General features: G+C 41.1%; 1 protein-coding gene across 1 annotated transcript; it reads right to left on the bottom strand.

Annotated features, from left to right (window-relative positions):
* Positions 1-14,514: 14,514 nt before the first annotated feature.
* LOC122142477 (C-C motif chemokine 4-like) lies at positions 14,515-15,413 on the bottom strand. The gene is made up of 3 exons (XM_042753390.1): positions 15,258-15,413; positions 14,912-15,029; positions 14,515-14,814 (listed from the first exon to the last, which is right to left on the bottom strand). The coding sequence occupies exons 1-3, from the start codon at positions 15,319-15,321 to the stop codon at positions 14,685-14,687; spliced, it is 312 nt and encodes a 103-aa protein (XP_042609324.1). The 5' UTR covers positions 15,322-15,413; the 3' UTR covers positions 14,515-14,684.
* Between the last annotated feature and the right edge of the window lie 464 nt (positions 15,414-15,877).

A 15,877-nucleotide genomic window follows, 5' to 3' on the forward strand; every position in this document is an offset into this window, starting at 1 on the left:
TTATTTCTTAATTTTTTTATGAAACTTACCGCCATTAAAGTGTTTAAAAAAAAAAATGCATGAAGCTAGAATAAAATGTTTTTGTGTACAAGCGGATACCCTGTTCTTACTTTGTATGTTTTGTATGTTCAGATATTCATATAACAAAATATATACAAATTAAAACCTAAATAAGGAAATAGTAGTATACTTAAAGTATGATGTAAAGTTCACCTAAAGAAAATTTATGAGTATACTTGAAAGTAAAAGTGACATGACATACAGCCAAGTATGGTGACCCATACTCAGAATTCGTGCTCTGCATTTAACCCATCCAAAGTGCACATACACAGCAGTGAACACACACACCGTGAACACACACCCGTAGCAGTGGGCAGCCATTTATGCTGCGGCGCTCGGGGAGCAGTTAGGGGTTCGGTGCATTGCTATTTAATAAGTATTTAATTAGTAAACTATCAGTATACCTATAAGTTCACTTTTAGTATAACTGCAGTACAAACTATAAACATAGAGGTAAACTAGTTGTGTACTCAAAGTTTGCTACTGTTATACTTAAAGTATACTTAAAAGTATACTTCTATATACTAGAAAGTGGGCCAATTTAGTCCCAAGGAGTATTGAAACAGTACACTTACGAGTATTCTACTAGAACACTGATATTTGTATACTTGCTACATAAAGTATACTTAAAAATATACTTGAACTTTACTTAAGTATACTTAATAAAATAAACTTGAAGTATACTACTTTTTGGTAAGGGTACTTATACTATCCCCTTAAAGTATGTACTCTTTTAGTGAAGAAAAATGGACACTTTTGAGTGTGTAGTAGAAGAGTAGACATGCTTTGGGACATACTACAGTATCACATCATAAAACTGCGTCTTTAACGGACACTCTGTTACCCTGTTATACATACCCTGTCACTGTAATCTGGCCTGTCATTCATCTTGTCACAGTTAACATCCTCCTTCATTTAACTTCCTACTGTATTGGAGAGGAAATAAGTAGCATGTTGATCTGCCAGCAGTAGGCCTTTATGCGGAGAACTCTGCTCAGATTTTCTGCATGATGCATTTAAAAGTTGATAGACAAACAGATGTTTATAAAAGTTTACATTATTGTTGCAGATGAAATATAACACTGAAAAAATATTTTTTACTAGGTTAAATGTTGATTATTCGTAATTCAAACCCATTTCTCCTTTTCCTTAGTTGTCTGATTAGTTATCCTGTTCACCTGATGTCTCATTAATAAATTCACTAGCTCCCTTTGTTTGCCCTGTATATAAACCTTGAGTTCTCTCTCTGCTTTGCCTGAAGCATGCATTGAGAGCCTTTTTTTGAGGAGGATTTGATTGATTGGTTTGGAGAGGTTATTCCCAGTATCCTTGAATCTCCTGCATCTCTACTGATTCCATCCAGCCCAGAATCTCCTATGTCACTGCAGGTTTCACCCAGCTCTTGTTTCCTGTGTTCCCTCCCAGCCTCCTTTTCCCACCCCCTCAATCAGCCAGTATCTCAGCCCCACCTCTGCTGCTGTCCTTCAGTCCCTCCACATCTCCTACATGCTGTAAGGATCTGCCATGTGTCTTTAGGCCATCAGCTCCATCCAGCTTCCAGCCTCTGTGCCCATTGCTCCACCTTGGCCTGTCAACACATTGGTTCCCCCTTGGCTCCTCCCGCTCTCAGCTCCAAAGGAAACCATCTGCCATATGGTTTCTCCGGGCTCCCTCTGGGAAGTAGCATGTCTGGTCCCATTACCTTGGACACTCGTAACTGTAGCTCCACCTCTGTCTCCAGGACCATCAGCGTTGTGTGGGGTCATCGGCTTATCTGCTCCACCTGGGTCTCCACCTCCAGTGGTTCCATTGGTTGTCCAAGGTGTCATCTGCCAAGTTTCCACTATGGCTCCATCCCTCGACTCCACCATGTGGCTTTGTCTCTGGACCAACAATTTTCCTTAGTTGTGACCTAGTTTTCCTTAGTTGTCTGATTAGTTATCCTGTTAAACTGGTGTCTCATTAATTCATTTAGTTCCTTTTTCCTCATTTGCAATGAGGAACATCTGTTGATCTGTGAAAAGAAAATACACAGTTTCAAAAAGTTACAAAGCTCAGTCAGCCACACAGGATTTGATTTTACATGTTGAGTAATGAATGAATAATGCCATTTGCACTTACTGTCGGTTGGTAAAAACATGGTTAAAGAAGGCTTACTGGCCTGTTGTTCTAATAGTTCTAAATTAGCCCTCCTATAGGCCATTACCTCCTGATGATGTCTGTCTTGCTGCTCCCTCAGGGCTGTCAATTCTTTCCTGATTTCCTGGAGTTCAGTTATTTTATTCTTCTCAGACTGAAGCAGCTTTTTACTGCAGCCACAACGTCCCCTGTTTCTCCTTTGTTGGGAGATTAATGGCTGGTGTTCTGGAATATCAGGAGGATGTTGCTAAGCACACAAGGAGGCGTCAGACTGTGGTTAGTCAGGGGAAGGGAGCAATAGCCTGGGACCAGGTCTCATTGCTGATGCTGAAGGGCCAGATTGGAGGAGGCCCGATGTGCGAGGGCCAGACTGGAGGAGGCCTGATGTGCGAGGGCCAGACTGGAGGAGGCCCGGTGTTGGAGGGCCAGACTGGAGGAGGCCCGATGTTGGAGGCCTCAACTTCGAAGGCAAAGTCCTGGTCGATGCAGATGCATCAATGCCTACAAGGATGCCTTTCAATGCCTCAGGACCCAGGATGGCCAAAACTTTCTCAGCACATTTGAACTCTGTGTAGACCTATATATGTTTTATTGTACAAATAATGAATGTTGTGTGGTTACGTTATTACTCCACTCCTACGTAACGTCACTGCGAAAGCACATTGAATGCAAGCAGAAGAAAAGAAGAAAACCATTTTACAGTAAGTGGTGTATGTGCCCATGGCAATAGTCCGCCATTACATTGAAGAAGAAGAACGTTATGTTGAGATATATGACCTTGGTAACAGTCTTGATGGATCTGCGACACAGGTTCTATGGTATAGGGGAACAGTTGTGACTAGTTAGTTTCAACAACAATGCATCATACTATGGTGGTTAATCAGTGAGTTACGTCGATGTACAGGAAATGCACCCCAGATCAGTAAGGCTTACAGACATACAGTTCATGAAACCAACACATTTATATATATTACAATGGTTGTTACGGAATGTGGCAATCAATGAAAGTGCACAACGGAGAGAATAAAAAGAAACCATTTTCAAAATCAACACTCTAGGGGACACCAGACTATTGAAAATGAGGAAAAGGGAACTAAATTAATTAAAGAGACAGCAGGTGAACAGGATAACTAATCAGACAACTAAGGAAAACTAGGTCACAGGCCATGGAAAACAAAACTCAAAACATTGTGAAACATAGCAGACATGTAACAGTACACCCCTTCCCAGGAAGACGCATCCTCATACCATGCATAGTCCAGAGGGAGGGAAGGAAGGAAGGTGGGGAGCTCTGGAGGATGGTACAGAGCAAAGGATGAGGAAAGAGTCCAGGGCAGAAAACAGTCATAGAATCAGGAGCAAAGGAGCCAGGTGTTGCTCCAGAGACAAAGCCACAGGGTGGAATCAAAGAATGGAGCCATAGTGAAACCTAGGCAGATGACACCTTGGGGACAACCGATGGAACCACTGGAGGTTGAGACCCAGGTGGAGCAGATGAGCCGATGACCCCACACAACGCTGATGGTCCTGGAGACAGAGGTAGAGCTACAGTGACAAGTGTCCCAAATAGGCCCACCAAAACTACAAACAGTCGCTATTATCTCACAATATTACAGCAATTCTCTCGTATTTATGGCAAATAACATCACAAAACCCATGGTGGACCTTCTGACAAAAACAATAAAAACCATCACATAAATTACAAACCATCAACTTTTAACCATTAAAACCATTAAATAATGGTATCATGTAGTGTGTTTTTTGGGACATATTAGATTAGGATGTAATGGTTTTAACAAAAGCCACCAACAGAAGGTGACCAATTAACAGTACAGTAGAGACCAACAGGCACCATTACAGTTTCCATTAAAACCAATACAATTTCATTATAACCAGTAAAACCATTACAAATTATATGTGATGGTTTCTAAAAAAAAATCAGTAGGGGATTGAAATAAATGTATTATTGTATGAACTAAAATACTTGAAATCTATAGAAAAAGAGCAGAATGCAAAATGTATAATATGACAATAAGCATAAACCTAGAATCTAGAAACCTAAAACAACAGAATTATTCTATTTGAGTATTCACATGTCTCTCTCTGAGTGTGTGTGTGTGTGTGTGTGTGTGTGTGTGTGTGTCATGTTAATCAGACTTATCACCTTACATTTTCTAACTCAATAGGCCTTTCTCTCAAATGTAACCCATTGTAGAATCACTGCTGTCTCTTTATAAATGAATGGAATCTTCATGTCAGACAATGCGAAGTAATAAATAGTAGTGAACGTTTGGGCTAGGGGTGTCCTGGGATTTTAATATAGTGCTCATAGGCTACATGCTCCATAGCAGGGATGGGCAACTTTGATAGTGACGAGGGCCAACATTTTCACATCCACACATCTTTTACATCATCTTACTCAATTTACTTTTTATTGAAGGAAAATAAAGTATAATTAATGTAATTTGTTTGTAAAGATTTTATTAACTATAAAACTATAAAACTGCAGTTAAGCTAATTCAGAAGGAAAATTTCAGTTGACAGCAATATCACACCAACAAATAAACATCTCAGTTGCATTGTCTGTAAATTTGCAACAAACAAATGTACAGAGGTCCTTTTTATTATTACAGAACATTCTCAAAACAACATAAGAGGACAGTTAAAAATGGCTTATTAAAAAAAAAAAAAAATAGTTATTCCAAATGGTACCATAAAATAACCGGGTAACTGCAGGATTTTTTTTAAATAAAATTTACAAGCTTTCTGTAATGGTAACAAAGGGTGAGGAAGCAAGTGCAAGAGTGAAATCAGAATGTTTATTAAAGTCAGAAATACAAATAAATCCAGGTGAAACAACGGATGGTCGCGGCGATGACTGACGGTGATCCAGGAAGTGGCAGTGAGGTGAGGCAGCAGGAGAGCATGACACAGGCCTGAGATGAGCAGTCCGTGGTGGTGAGATGTTGAATCCGGTGGTGAAGAGTGGATGGGGTTCCAGGGTAAGACAAACAGCGATGATGAAAGCACAGAGAAACAGGAACGAGAAACCAGGCAAACGAACAGGAGACTTCATACAACACTCTGACAAACACAAGACGAAAGACAGGGCAATAAGTAGGGATCGGGTAATGTAACAGCTGGTGCAGATGAACAATCAACGGAGACGCCCACATGAAACAATCAGTGCTGACGAGTGACACACACAAACTCCACCCACATAGTGCAAACCCGAGACCATGGTTTACCAACCGTGACAGTACCCTCCGCTCTAGGAACGCCTCCTGGCATTCCCAGCCGACCCTTCCTGTCGATTCCAGACTAGGAAAAATAGGTGGCTGGTAACCTAAACTACATTCAAACGGAGAGAGGCCCGTGAAAGACACTGGTAGTGAGTTATGAGCGTACTCAACCATAGAGAGTTGCTGACTCCAGGAAGAAGGATTCTTGGAGACCAAACATCGCAACGTTCTCTCCAAATCCTGGTTGGCCCGCTCAGACTGACCATTGCTCTGCGGATGGTAACCCGAAGACAGACTAACCGTCGCTCCCAACAATTTACAAAATTTCCTCCAAAATTTGGACACAAATTGGGATCCCCTGTCAGAAACCACGTCTACCGGGAGGCCATGTAACCGAAAGACGTGATCAATCACAGTGACCGCTGTCTCCTTGGCTGAAGGTAATTTGGGCAAGGGAATGAAATGTGCCGCCTTCGAGAATTGGTCCACTGCGGTCAAAATGACCGTCATGCCATTAGAGGGCGGGAGGGCGGTAACAAAATCTAGAGCGATGTGGGACCAGGGTCTCGAAGGGACAAACAGCAGTTGAAGAAACCCATCCGGAGGTCGGTTAGACGTCTTACTACTGGCGCAAACGGAGCAGGCCAACACAAAATCGTGAATGTCGCGAGCCATAAGTGGCCACCAGAATCGTTGCTTTACCAAGCATCTAGTGCGGCTTATTCCTGGATGACAAGCAACACTGGAGCAGTGACCCCATGAATCACGTTGGACCGTAACTCCTCCGGAACAAACAATTGGTTTGGTGGACACCCAGGCGGAGGCGTTACCCCTTCTAAGGCCGTCTTGACCTTCGATTCGACCTTCCATATGAGTGATGAGATGACTATGTTCTCAGGTAAAATACACTCGGGAGTCACCGGGCGTTCGGATGGATCAAAAATACGTGACAAAGAATCGGGTTTGGCGTTTTTGGAACCTGGGCGATACGATAGAGAAAAATCAAAACGACCCAAAAACAGTGCCCACCGAGCCTGCCTGGAGTTAAGTCTTTTGGCAGTTCTAATATACTCTAAATTCTTATGATCGGACCAGATGATGAAAGGTACCCCCGACCCCTCCAACCAATGACACCACTCTTCCAATGCTAATTTGACGGCCAACAACTCTCTGTTACCAATGTCATAATTACGTTCGGCAGGAGATAAACGATGGGAGAAAAACGCGCAAGGATGCATCTTGTCGTCTGAGGCAGCGCGTTGGGAAAGAACTGCACCTACTCCCACCTCTGATGCGTTGACCTCCACCACAAACTGACGTGTGGGATCAGGGGCGACTAAGATGGGAGCCGAAACGAAGCAGCTCTTGAGGTTGGAGAATACAGTTTCAGCTGTATTCGACCACCTGAACGTAGTTCTGGGGGAGGTCAAGGCAGTCAGAGGTGAGACTAGTTGGCTGAAATTGCGAATAAAATGCTGATAAAAATTGGCGAACCCCAGAAACCACTGTAGGGCCTTACGGGAATCTGGACTTGGCCAATCTATCACAGCCTTAACCTTTTCAGGATCCATACATATTCCCTCAGACGAGACGATGTAAGCTAGGAAGGAAACAGACTGTGCATGAAATAGGCATTTCTCCGCCTTGACAAAAAGCCCATTCTCTAGTAACCTCTGGAGCACTCGTCTGACGTGTTGCACGTGTTCCTGGAGAGACGAGGAAAAAAATAAGTATGTCATCCAGGTAAACATATATGAACTGAGCTACCATGTCTCTCAACACATCATTAACGAGTGCTTGGAAAACCGCAGGCGCGTTGGAGAGCCCGAACGGCATAACCAAATATTCAAAGTGCCCTCTGGGAGTGTTAAAAGCGGTTTTCCATTCATCCCCCTTCCTGATGCGGACCAAATGATAAGCGTTACTTAAATCCAATTTTGTGAAGACGGATGCTCCCTGTAACCTCTCGAAGGCTGAAGACATCAACGGCAAAGGATACGTATTCTTTACCGTGATGTTGTTCAGCTCTCGGTAATCAATACAAGGTCGCAGAGAACCATCCTGCTTCCCCACAAAAAAGAATCCCGCCCCCGCTGGAGAAGAGGAAGGGCAGATGAACCTCGATGCTAGAGAATCAGAAATATATTTCTCCATGGCCTCCCTCTCAGGAACTGAAAGAGAGTAAAGCTTGCCTTTAGGCGGAGACTTACCTGGAACTAACTCTATAGCACAGTCATAGGGACGATGCAGAGGAAGAGAAGCAGCACGGGACTTACTAAACACCTCCTTCAGGTCCAGGTACTCAGCGGGCACGTTTGACAAAACAGTTGCCTCCTCCTGAAACACAGAAACAGACACAGCAGGACAAGCAGAAACCAGACAAGACTCATGACAACATTCACTCCACGAGGTGATAGTGTTGGAACCCTAATCCACTCGCGGGTTGTGTCTGACCAGCCAGGGGTGACCAAGGACGATGGGTGCCACAGGGGAGTCCATGAGGAGGAAGGGGATGTTCTCTGTGTGGTTGCCGGAGATGAGCAGGGTAATAGGTCCAGTGGTGTGGGTGATGTAGGGCAGTTCCTGGCCATTGAGTGCGCTGACGGTGATCTGATATGACAGAGAAGTGATCGGGAGTCTCAGGTGTTGTGCAAGGGTTATGTCCATGAAGTTACCCTCTGCTCCCGAATCCAGAAGGGCGTGACAGGTGTGCGTGTTGTTGGCCCATCTCAGTTTCCGCAGAAGGAGAGTGGATGATGTTGAGGACTTCCCAGCGGAGATCCCACCCGATAGTAGCCTCAAATTTACTACCGGGCTGGCTCTTTTACTGGGCAGGAGAGTAGAAAATGTCCAGAGCCGTCACAATACAGGCAAAGTCCTTGGGACCTCCGCCTCTCTCCTCCCGGGTCAGTCGAGCTCTACCCACCTGCATGGGTTCATGATCGAAGACGGGACCGGCTGTGTTCTCTCTACTCGAGCCGCCACTCTCAAGGTTGCCAGGGAGACGTGTAGGACAGGCGTGTGCCCCCAGGCGCTAGATGCGAGCATCCACGCGGAGCGCCAAGTCGATGAGACCATTGAGACTGGTTGGCAACTCGAGGAGGTAGATCTCCTTGTGAACATGGTCGGCCAACCCATGCAGGAACATATCCCACTGCGCCTCCTCATTCCACTTGCACGTGGCCGAAAGGTGCGAAAACGGATGGAGTAATCTGCCACGGAGAGATTCCCCTTCTTGAGCTCCGCCAGCTCGCGGGCCGCTTCCCTGCCGGCCACGGCCTGGTCGAAAACTCTCCACATCTCCTCGGAGAGGGAGAGGAACGAGGCGCAGCATGGATCTCGGTTCTCCCAAACCGCCATTCCCCACAGGGCAGCCTTCCCGGAAAGCAGAGTCAGCACGAACGCCACCTTGGACTCCTTGGTCTCAAAGGTTCGAGGCTGCAGGGAGAAATGCATGGAACACTTTGTTAAGAATGTTCTGCAGTAGTTGGGCTCACCAGAGTAGCTCTCGGGAACTGGTAGGCATGGCTCAGGTTGGTAGCTGGGTTCGGGGATAGCCCGGGGAACCAACGGTGCGGGTGGCGCAGCGGGAGTCGTCAGCTGTTGGATTTGCTGGGTGAGCTCGGACACCTGTGTCACCAGCGCTTGGACAGCACGTCTGGTGTTGACGATGCTCTCCTGCTGCTGATCCATGCGGTTGATGCTGTGGTGGATGAATTCAGAGAGTGACGTGGAACTTGCTGCTTCCATGTTGGTCAGAGCATTCTGTAACAGGAACAAAGGGTGAGGAAGCAAGTGCACACAAACTCCACCCACATAGTGCAAACCCGAGACCACGGTTTACCAACCGTGACACTTTAAAGACCTTTTAGGACCTGCACTTCACATTTCAGCCTTTAAACAATTTTAAAGAAAAGTCAAAAGTATAAATTATTATATTAATTTACACAATTAGGCTATTATTAATCAATTATATTAAATTACATAAAAATATCTTAGTGTCTTAATTGTTTAGATTTTTATAATGCATTAGCTTTTTGTCAATCCACTGGTTCACATTTAAAAATATGTAGCAAAAACAGCAGATGGGCTTACTGAAAAAGCTAATTTGTTCTCTGCCAGCAGGTTTCACTTCCGGAACTAGCAGTTTCCCCCGTAACCGCAGCACAAAGCAGCACACGTGACTTTGAAATGTGCAGCGCTCAAGTTTATTTAGTGAAATCATAGCCTTTTGAAGGTTAATCTACATACTAATCTATATTGCAATCCTTATCTTTCTGTCCCCAAATTACAGACCTCTTATAATTAAGAGTTTCTGTATAATTTTAAAGTTTACATGGCCTTAAATTTAAACGATTTAACTTAAGACTTTTTAAGGACCCGCGGAAACCCTAAGAACATAGTTCAGTGCAAACATTTCTGTCATGCATTTGGCAAAAAGCTTTTGTTGACAATGCACTTTACCTTTGAAATTTGAGGCAAGTGCAACCCTGGCATCCCCGTTGTGCGTAGTGGTGTGATGATGATTTAAATAACACATTTCCCAAACATTTCAAACATAAGTAGTATTTCCTTGAACTTGTTAAAAAGATAATCTGTTTACAATCTTGACTGGAAAATGCTGTTTTCATGGTTAGTTTTTCATTTATTATTTGCTAATAATCGTGAATGTTTACATTAGAGTTCACGTCCTACTACACTGAAATTAATACGAGGAGCAGCTGGAAACTAGCGACCTCTCCAGGTTGGAGATAGTATTAACATCATAAACTGAAAGCAATCTTTACATGACTTACATTTCAAATATTTTAAAATTGATCATCCGAGTCTAAAATGATCCAGCGGACCATACTACTGCGGGCCATATACGGCAGTTTCGGTTTCTTATAAACAAAAATAGATTGCATTAGTGCTCCCCTTTGTCGGCTGTCAACGTCACTTTATCTGACACTTTTTCTTTGATGAAGAATCAGTCAGGCCGACGGCCAATGGATGGATGGCCGTTCTGGACTTCTCCAGAATGTCCAGATGACCAGTCCGCCCCTGAAACCCGGAGAAACCATATGGCAGATGGTTTCCTTTGGAGCTGAAAGAGGAAGGAGCCAAGGGGGAACCGATGTGTTGACAGGCCGAGGTGGAGCGATGGGCACAGAGGCTGAAAGCTGGATGGAGCTGGTGGCCTAAAGACACATGGCAGATCCTTACAGCATGTGGGAGATGTCGAGGTGCTGAAGGACAGCAGCAGAGGTGGGGCTGAGGAACTGGCTGATTGAGGGGGTGGGAGCAGGAGGCTGGGAGGGAACACAGGAGAACAAGAGCTGGGCAAAACATGCAGTGACATAGGAGATTCTGGGCTGGATGGAATCAGTAGAGATGCAGGAGATTCAAGGATACTGGGAATAACTCTCCAAACCAACCAATCAATCAATCAATCAATCAAATAAGTCTCTCAATGCATGCTTCAGGCAAAACAGGAGGGAGAACTCCAGGTTTATATACAGGGCAAACAAAGGGAGCTAGTGAATTAATTAATGAGAAATCAGGTGAACAGGATAACTAATCAGACAACTAAGGAAAAGGAGAAATGGGTTTGAATTACTAATAATCAACATTTAACTTAGAAAAAATATTTTTTCGGTGTTATCTGTGTTATATTTCATCTGCAACAATAATGTGAACTTTTATAAACATCTGTTTGTCTATCAACTTTTAAATGCATCATTATGCAGAAAATCTGAGCAGAGTCCTCCGCATAAAGGCCTACGGCTGGCAGATCAACATGCTACTTCTTTCCTCTTCAATACAGTAGGAAGTTAAATGAAATGAAATGTGGAGGTTTATTTTATAAAGTATACTTAAGTAAAGTTCAAGTATATTTTTAAGTATACTTTTTGTAGCAAGTATACAAATATCAGTGTTCTAATAGTATACTTGTAAGTGTTCTGTTTCAATACTCCCTGGGTCTAAATTGGACCACTTTCTAGTATAAGAGTATACTTTAAATATAACAGTTGCAAACTTTGAGTAAACAACTAGTTTACCTCTATGTTTGTAGTTTGTACTGCAATTATACTAATAGTGAACTTATAGGTATACTGATAGTTTACTAGTTGAATACTTAGTACACTTTGAAGTATAGTCTCAGTAAACTACTAGTTTAGTAGTTTTATACTGCAAGGATACTCATAAGTTTTCTTTAAGTGAACTTTACATACTTTAAGTATACTACTATGTCCCTATTTAGGTTTTAATTTGTATATATTTTGTTATATGAATATCTGAACATACAAAACATCCAAAGAAAGAACAGGGTATCTGCTTGTAAACAAAAACGTTTTATTCTAGCTACGTGCATTCTTTTTTTAAACACTTTAATGTGGGTAAGTTTCATAAAAAAATAAAGAAATAACATTTTGAACAAAAAGCTGAAAAAAGACTGTGAATTGGATTCATAATGATAATCAAAACATAGATGGAGTAGATCAACACCCCAAATCTTTACTGTAATTATTACCTCTTCATCGGTCAACATTTTATTCCACAATGTTACAGTTTTGATGCTGTTTCATGTCAGATGATCGTGTTAGATTACATGTATTAGTATCTGTTTCTTTTTCTTCTTCACTTGTTTTTGGAAATTCTGTACAGAAGATGTGTACTAGCACCCTCTACCATATAACAACGAAAACACAGATTCTAGGAGCACAAGTATAGCTCAAATATATTTAGACTTTTTTGTAAGTATAAGTCAAGTATATTTAAATTTAATTTTGAGTATATTACATAAAGCCCATTTCTGAGAAGTACATAAAAAGTAAACTAAAAGCACACTTTTCTATTCTATTTTAGTTCAAAGAAGTATACTAATAGCACACTTGAATAAACTTATTTTTCGTAAGGGTAGGCACATTGGGCACACAGCAAAGGTCACAGGACAAGGAAGACAAAAATTCAAAACATAATGAAACAGCAGACAAAAAAAAGTAACATACAATACTGAAGGTTTATTTTACAATTGTACACATAAACTGAACAAAATTATTAATGCAACACTTTTGTTTTTGCCCCATTTTTCATGAGCTGAACTCAAGGATCTAACTTTTTCTATGTACACAAAAGTCCTATTCCTCTTAAATCTTGTTCACAAATCTGTCTAAATCTGTGTTAGTGAGCACTTCTCCTTTGCAGAGATAATCCATCCACCTCACAGGTGTGGCATATCAAGATGCTGATTAGACAGCATGATTATTGCACATGTGTGCCTTATGCTGGCCACAATAAGAGCCCACTCTAAAATGTGCAGTTTTATTGTATTGTGTGAAGTTGCTGGATATTGGCAGGAACTGGAACACGCTGTTGTATACGCCGATCCAGAGCAACCCAAACATGCTCAATGGATGACATGTCCGGTGAGTATGCTGGCCATGCAAGAACTGGGCCATCAATAAAATGCACCTGTGTTCGTTGTCCATAACATACGCCTGCTTATACCATAACCCCACCGCCACCATGGGCCACTCGATCCACAACGATGACATCAGCAAAGCGCTCACCCACATGACGCCATACATGCTGTTTGCCATCTGCCCCGTACAATGCAACCAGGATTCATCCATGAAGAGAGCACCTTTCCAAAGTGCCAGACGCCTTCGAATGTGAGCATTTGCCCACTCAAGTCGGTTGTGAGGCTGCTTGGATGTATTGCTAAATTCTCTGAAACTCCTTTGGAGATGGCTAATGTTAGAGAAATAAACATTCATTTCATGGGCAACAGCTCTGGTGGACATTCCTGCAGTCAGCATTCCAATTACACGCTCCCTCAAAACTTGCGACATCTGTGGCATTGTGCTGTGTGATAAAACTGCACATTTTAGAGTTGCCTTTTATTGCGGCCAGCATAAGACACACATGTGCAATAATCATGCTGTCTAATCAGCATCTTGATATGCCACACCTGTGAGGTGGATGGATTATCTCGGAGATAATCTCACTAACTCAGATTTAGACAGATTTGTGAACAATATTTGAGAGAAACAGGCCTTTTGTGTACATAGAAAAAGTCTTAGATCGTTGAGTTTAGCTCATGAAAAATGGGGGCAAAAACAAACATGTTGCATTTATAATTTTGTTCAGTATAAAAACAACAGAAACCATCACAGAATTTGTAATGGTTTTACTGGTTATAATGAGAATTTAATCGGTTTTATTGGTTTTAATATTGGTTTTCTCTAGTGGTAATTTATTTCTACCATTGTTAAAACTACTATCCTAATGCAATATGGCCCAAAACACACTACAGGAAACAATTTTTAATGGTTAATAGTTGGTGGTTTGTAATGTTTGTAATGGTATTTATAGTGGAAACCATTAGAATTTCTGTGATGGTTTCTATTGTTTTTTTTTAAGCAGGATCATCCACGTATGTGGTTTCGGTTCATCTACTCAAAACACTTCTCTTAATATTTTGACTTGCAGTTTGATGTCTGGGTCCAAGGTGCTGCGATTCTCATTGGCTGCTGCGTACCTTTAGGATACCAATATGGACCCTTTAAGTAAGGTGTACTTTTTTTTTTTTTGACCCAGTGACATCCGTCTTACCTTTATCTCTGAGAGTGAATCCACAAATGCATCCTTATAATAATAGCTGCTATATATGTTTAAGACTCATTTATACTGAGAGAGAAAATTAGTGGGTGTGATAAACACTGCATGAATTAAATAATTAGCATGTTAGCATTGTATATAATACTTAAAAAACATTATTACTAAAGGAAAATATTACTAATAAATATACTGGAAAACCTGCTTTTTTTCATTTTGTAATTCAAAGTATCGTATTATAATGCAGACTGTACATTATGACCACAACAGATCAATCATTATTTTTGAAATATACATTTTTAAAATACCCAACACAGCATTAATTCATTCTCAAAAATGAGCTGGAAAAACAAATGATTATTTGAATCAGCTAAGATGAAAAATTACTTATTATTATGAAAGATCTCAATTAGAAGACAACTTTAAAAATTCACTTTTATTATAAAAAAGACATGTTAAAGTCCACAAAACACAACAATGCAACTTTACATTAATTTAAATATACAGAAAACTGCTTTTGATGCAGCTGGTGTACAGTGAAATATAATTTAAGCAAATTTAAGATAAATAATCGCTCTACAGAAATAATAGAGAAATAATTCTAAACATTTTCCCCAATAAATGCTGAACAAGATACAGTATTTAAACTGTAGTGCTTAGAGTCTTTGTTGTAGTAGAGGTTGTTGTTCTGCTTTTCACTTTTGTAATATGCTTCTTCACCCAGCTGCTGTCTGGATCTAAACAGAACTCCCTTCCAGCAGCAGTTCGAAACCTAGGGCCGAAAAAAACAACAAAACAACTTTTAGGTAAGAGATTTCACCAAATAGACTCGTTCAGTTTGACTCCATAAATCTTTAGAGGACACTTACACAATAGCTGATATGGGACAGTTGCTTCCGGTCCGGTAAAAAGACACCACCAGGTTCAAAGGAATTTTCTTTTTATAGAACTGGACACAGCATGATGATGATTCAAGTGCATGAGGAGCTGAAAGAATTCAATACGTATTAGAACCAGTGTCAAAATGTCAAAAAGTTTACCTTTAAACTTAATATACATTTATTTATTAACCCTTCCGTGTTTAAATAAATGCTTGGACATGAAAAACTGCTGACGGGATTAACAGATTGAATTAAACACCATCAAATGTTTCCTGAAATGAATTTCATTGAGTGGTCATTGCATTGAAGTACATAATTTCAAATCACTACCCACCACTTGAAGTCAGCTGAAGAGAGCAGAACAGCACCAGCAGCAACAGAGACATCAGGATCCTCATTCTTCAGAGTATCTTCTCACACAAAATCTGGTCTAGAAGTGTGTGCTGAATGATTTGCTTGGTCACTGTTATATAGTGAGGGAGAGAGAAGTTCTTAGAGCAGATGTTCACAGAACTTTGAAGCAACACTGAATGAGGATCAATATCTGTTCATTTTTTGTTTTTGTGTCTGTTACTACTTCTTCTTTATGGTAAAAAATAGTTTTTCCTGAAAAGACAGACCATCTTGCTAGACATAAAATATGGGGTTTGGTAATATAATTTGATAATATAGTTTGGTAGTATAATTTGTTGTATATTCATATATATTCAAATAATAATATAATTGATGCAAACACAAATTAATTTAAATAGGCCATATTCAGAATGAAAAGGAACAGTTCACCCCAAAATACAAACTCACTGTTGTTCCAAACCTGTATGAGATTCTTTCTTCTGTGGAATTCAAAAGGACATATTATTAATAACTGAATGAATTAATGAAAGTGACTAATGATGGTGATCAGTAGCAAAGACTATAGAATACCCAAGACGTCACTCCTATCCACCTTTTTCT

The sequence above is a fragment of the Cyprinus carpio genome, chromosome B25 (genome assembly GCF_018340385.1).
Source record: "Cyprinus carpio isolate SPL01 chromosome B25, ASM1834038v1, whole genome shotgun sequence".
Lineage (NCBI taxonomy): Eukaryota > Metazoa > Chordata > Actinopteri > Cypriniformes > Cyprinidae > Cyprinus > Cyprinus carpio.

What these genes read in the sequence shown, in the direction of transcription:
- LOC122142477 (XM_042753390.1), bottom strand. Translation starts at nt 15,321, where the DNA reads ATGAGGATCCTGATGTCTCTGTTGCTGCTGGTGCTGTTCTGCTCTCTT. An exon ending in TCTTCAGCTGACTTCAAGTG is followed by an intron (nt 15,030 to 15,257) that starts GTGGGTAGTGAT and finishes GAATTCTTTCAG; the next exon opens with CTCCTCATGCACTTGAATCA. An exon ending in TGTCCCATATCAGCTATTGT is followed by an intron (nt 14,815 to 14,911) that starts GTAAGTGTCCTC and finishes TTTCGGCCCTAG; the next exon opens with GTTTCGAACTGCTGCTGGAA.